The following is a 5,421-nucleotide window of genomic DNA, read 5'->3' as shown; positions in this document are numbered from 1 at the left end:
GAGGCCCCCTGTGGGGGGAAGTTAATACCTTAACCCCCCGGAGCGTATCACAATGTCCTCCAATCCCTTCAACTTAACCTATAGCAAAGACATGTCATAAAACGGATTCTATGTTAGCAACAATATCCATGCTTTGTTCATCTAAGCATTTTTATCAAACACTGTGATACGAAACTCCACAACCCCTCATTAATGGTGTTTTCTTCACCAAATCCCCATTCTATTACTTCTAGCAAATTTAAAATCTCAATTAGATGTAATTAACATCATTCTTCATCACCCATATGAATATAACAATTCCAAGTCAACAATCCAACAACTCTAGCATAGTTCATATGATTCTTTTCAACAAACCAATTATTATTCTCCCAAGAGTTCATCAATTCACAACTACAATTGATTAGGGAGTAGAAACATTACCTTTTTTGGGTAGTCACCACGAAATCAACACCCCTGTCCGATCTTTAGCTTAAAATGACGGCAACAACTTGTACTACACTTTATCCTTCACGAGCTTCGGGATTTGGGCCTTAAAACTTGGTTGATTTCCTACTTCTCTCTCTAGCTCTCCTCTCTCACTCTCTCTCTAAAAATCTGAAATTTGAGGGAAATGGAGGCTGCTAGGGTTTTCATTTCCCTTAAATACTAAGGGGAAAAATGGGTTGACCCAACTTGAAAACGGGTTGAGACCTATCTGTCTTAAAACGTCTATATCTCCCTATCCCGACGTCGCCTATGAACCCACGACCTATGGTTGGAAAGGTTTTTCAATTATCTAAAACTTTCGTTCTTGAGTTTTCCCAAATTCCCAATTTATGATAGGGTTATGGCCTCCCGAAGTCAGGTGACCCGAAACGTATATACGGACCAAGATACGGTCACCGTTACGGTCCCGTAACACGAGATACGGACCGTATCTTGTACCGTATCTTGGTGAAAATTTCCAGTGAGGTTCTGGAAATTTTTGACGTGTTACGGCCCACTGTTACGGTCCTGCAACTCATGTTACGGCCCGTAACGTCACCGTTACGCCGGCAAAATTTCCAGCGAATAGGCTTCAGTAAAATGGGCATAACTTTTTGCACAGATGTCCGTTTGACCCCGTAAGATACCGTTGAAAGCTATTTCAAAGGGCTACAACTTTCATTGAGGAAGTTTTCTTCAAATTCCCAACGGATTTTCACTAAAGTTGACTGGAAGGCAGACGTATCGAAAACTTAGCCGATTCTATAGGATTTCAAGTGCCTTACTATTAGCCATATTGAGACGATCATATCTCCTTGCTCCGATCTCTGATTGGCTTGGTCCTTATATCGTTAGAAAGGTATTTCTGCATACTACAACTTCATTGATAGTACCTTCCCAAATTCCAAACCGATCAAGGAGTTATCGCTGCCCGAAATAGGCCCATGAACCATTTTCGCAAAACGTCAAACCTTAAAATGTTTCCACTAGAACTCTAATGATATGAGCTTAGACATAGTTCCAAGATGCGGGGTGTTACATATAAGCTGTTAAATTCATGCAAATTCTACCAAAATTAATGACAAACATGTTATGAATATTAAAAACAATAATAAGTACACTTTTTTTTCGTTACAAGTTCCTTATATATCCAATGTAGAAGCAACAGTGCACTTCTCCAATCAGACATTGCAATTCAAGAATTTTTCCATTTTCTCTTAGCATACGAACAAAATAGCTCTTGAGAACAAAATTTGACAATTAATAATTAAATTGAAATTAGTAAAGATTTTCTAACCAAAACGCAGAAGGAGAGAGATGATGAAAGAAAAGGAGAGCAGCCACACATCTAAACCTAGAAGGAGAGAGAAGAACGAAGAAGATGTAGGTAAGTATATTTGGGTGGTGTTAAATAATATAAGGGTAAAGGGTAAAATAGATTGTGAGGACATAATTGGAAAGAGAAATTAGGTAACGAAGGGATAACACCAACCTGCTATTACATAAATATGCTTATCACATGTAACGATTTAAAGTTAACAATACAATACAATACATTTTAAATAACAATCAAAAACAAATATCAGAATTGCGGTAACGATACAATAAGATACAATGGGTAACAAACGTTCCAAACAAGGTGTAAAAGACACGTAAAGATAGTATGAAAATGTAAATACAACATTGCATAAAAGATCCAACTTTCCAATTGCTCCTTTTCTCACTAGAAACTACCAAGAAAGTGTTCAAAAGTTGGCAGAATATACACGGTGTCAGCTAGAAATATTTGCTATGTTCCAAAGCCATCATTTTCTAAATTTTGAAAAAGAATACAGCTTATTTTGTGAAGTGTTTTTTTCAAAAGTACTTTTTGTGAGAAGTAGTTTGTGTTTGACCGATTAATTTTAAAATCAATTTTGAGCAGCAATTAGTGTTTGGACAAGCTTCTAAAAAGTGCTTCGAAGTGTATTTTTATCAAAAGTACTTTTCAAAAAAAGTGCTTCTACGGAAAAACTATTTTTTTTAGCTTTTGAAAAATTGCTTCTGCTACTCTCCGAAAACACTTATTTTCTCCCAAAAGCTTGGCCAAACACTTCACTTTTTTAAAATAAGCACTTTTTGAGAAAAATAAGTACTTTTGGAGAAAAATAAGCTTGGCCAAACAGGCTATAAGATTGAAATAACTATGGTTGAAGACCCAAAATTGATACTTGAACTTGTAAAAATTAAGTGCCCGTTTGGGCCATGGATAGTTTTCACTAGTATTCCTGAAAACTCTTTTGACATATAATTGTTATAATTTTTCGAAAATTCCAAAAAAAATTGAAATTCAAAAAATTCTAAAAAGTTGTTTTACAATTTTCACTCCAAATAACTCACAAAAACTCAAAAATAACTTCAATTTGTATCCATGTCCAAACACAAGTCCAATTTCCAAATACCATTTTCAACTTAAAACAACTATAGAGAAATTGAGACGTCCAACTACATTAAGACATACAAAAATTCATACATTTCAAAAGATATTCAAAACATTGAAAAATTTATTAATTAAAACAACTTTTTTTTACAGCAAAGCATAGAAACCAAAACAAATTGATGGGAACAATCTGCATGCATAAGCTAAATGAATAAAATTATTCAATTCATGAAACTTTTTACTGTAAAATCAAAAAGCTATATATATATATATATATATATATATATATATATCTTAAAATGTAAAGACAAAATCACTTAATTTGCATAATACTTTGGCTGACACTTCAAATTATCATCAGCTACTATTGTTGGTAGGAAAAAGGGAAGAGCCACCTTTAAGTAATTCCTAAGGTCAAAAGAGGAAAAACATCAATAAACTTTAAAATAACATTTTTATAAACATTTGGTCTAGATAAAATTTTCAAACATAAAATATAAAATTTTGTAATATATTAATGAAATCACAAATATAAACAACTACATTTTGCGCTATCAAATTTTGTATAAGAAATAATTTTTGAAGAAAATTTTCACTTTTATATATGTGTCTGATGGGGTTTAGCACATATTTATATTAATTTAATATATAAATAAGTAATTTTTCTTGATATTTATCTTGATTCTTTCATAAGGTAGTAGAGAGTAGATGTTTTTTTAAAAAACTTTTACAATTCAAATAACAAAAGCGTGGAACCAAAAAAACAAAAAAGAAAATGAAATAAGTGGGAACACCGATATTTGCATAGTTTGTCCACCGAATTCTGTTATGTATTGATTTTCCTAAAAAATATCCCGTTTTCATTTTTTCCTTTTAATGCTCGTTTTTCATCTTTTTCTGTTTTTCAATCTCCTTCTCAATCATCCTCCTCAATACTCTATTGCCTTTTCTTTCCTTTTGTCCCGCTTCGTACAACTACTTAATTATTTAGATATATGCACTATTTAGATATAAAAATTGGGGAAAAAATAAATACTTACCTTTGTTAAAGAAGATGCAACGCTCTAAAGGGACGATGAAAGATTAGAAGATTGGGAAAACGATAATTTATCAATTATGCCCGAGAGTCCCGCCTACCTCCATTGCGATTTGGTTGAGTGTAAGAGTAGTAAAAGAGTTTTAATTTTCAAATGTTATCTGTATTTTTGGTGCGTGTCCATGGGAAAAGTTTAAATTTTTTGGTGCGTCCGCATGGTCAAAGTTTAAAATTATTGCTAATTTTTTTGTGATGGTATATTGATCGAGAGTAGAATGGTTTTTCCATGTGGTGCTTGGAGTTTGACGTTGTTTTAAAAGAAGAAGCCAACGTTAGAGAAGAGATTTATCACTAAATAGGACACAACCTTTCTCAAGAGTTTCCATATTTTTTAATTTTAAATAGGAAAAAAGGGTGAAAATTTAAGTCAAAAGATAAATATGTATGCTGGTCTAAGAGAGTGCCACGTCACCGGGCCTATGTCTCTCTTTTATATATATAAACTAGTCAAATAGCCCGCGCTTCGCGCGGTTAGACGTCAATGCATTGCAAAGTGGTTTTTTTTTTTTTTTTTAATTATAGAGGTAAAGTGATAAAAAGAAACCGTAACACCAACAAAAAATTAAAGTTAATGTAATACATACATATGGGAAAAAAAATGAAAACATCACCTAACCTTTTTTAAAGATGATAATAAAATGGTTTTTGAGGAGTCATTCTCTTCAAAGGTAGAGAGAGTAGTTCAGGCTCATTTTATAGAGGAAAACAAAGTAACGTAAGCCTTTGAATCATGTTAAATGTCATTCACAAAATACAGAAAGTAGTATTAATTATTGTAGATAATAATATATATATAATAGTGATTGTATTCAAAGGTATACAATATTCATAAGTAGTATACTAATTATTACAAACAAAAAGTTTATTGTACGCTTTTAGGTCTTCTTGCCTTCCGTTTCTACTTAATGTTGTTCCCAGAGAATAATAATTATTTTAAATATTATTTGTTAGTAATTGTTGTTACGTTTTTAGAATTTTTTTTTAAAAATAATCATATTTTAACCCATTCGTTATTAACACTTATTTTTACTTTTTATGAAATAATTTCATCCCGGAAGTGGGTTTAGTCATCAAAAGATATTTGATTTTGAATAACTCTATATAGGTAAAACAATATAGTTTTCCCCTTAAAGCGGTAAAGAATTTATGTGCATGTATTAATAAATTTTGAAAAATGATTTTTTTCTTTAATGTATGTATATGAGTATGTAATTGTTTAGTTTTCATTAGAGAAGTAATTTTTATATTCAAGTGATTTTCCCTGTAAAGCATAGGAAAAACAAAGCAAACCAAATTCTCGAACTCGTCCGTCACAAATTCACAAAATCAACAGATCGTATCCGTGTTATTTCACAATCGTCCATGCATACAGAGGGTCATTTTCTATGTTATATACCTCTATTCATTTTCAGAAAGTGCCCCTTTTAACTAAGTTCCCCCC

General features: G+C 32.1%; 1 protein-coding gene across 1 annotated transcript in view; it reads left to right on the top strand.

Moving 5' to 3' along the window:
- The first annotated feature begins 4,618 nt into the window (after positions 1–4,618).
- LOC132066155 (probable protein phosphatase 2C 15) overlaps positions 4,619–5,421 on the top strand; it is a 2,375-nt gene continuing 1,572 nt past the window's right edge. The window contains exon 1 of the mRNA XM_059459527.1: positions 4,619–4,695. Within this exon, the coding sequence (XP_059315510.1) occupies positions 4,619–4,695 (77 nt within the window). The remainder of the gene's footprint in view (positions 4,696–5,421) is intronic.

This window comes from Lycium ferocissimum, chromosome 8, assembly GCF_029784015.1.
Source record: "Lycium ferocissimum isolate CSIRO_LF1 chromosome 8, AGI_CSIRO_Lferr_CH_V1, whole genome shotgun sequence".
Taxonomy (NCBI): domain Eukaryota; kingdom Viridiplantae; phylum Streptophyta; class Magnoliopsida; order Solanales; family Solanaceae; genus Lycium; species Lycium ferocissimum.
Note: the sequence above shows the minus strand (reverse complement) of the source record. Positions and strands in the feature narration are given on the sequence as shown.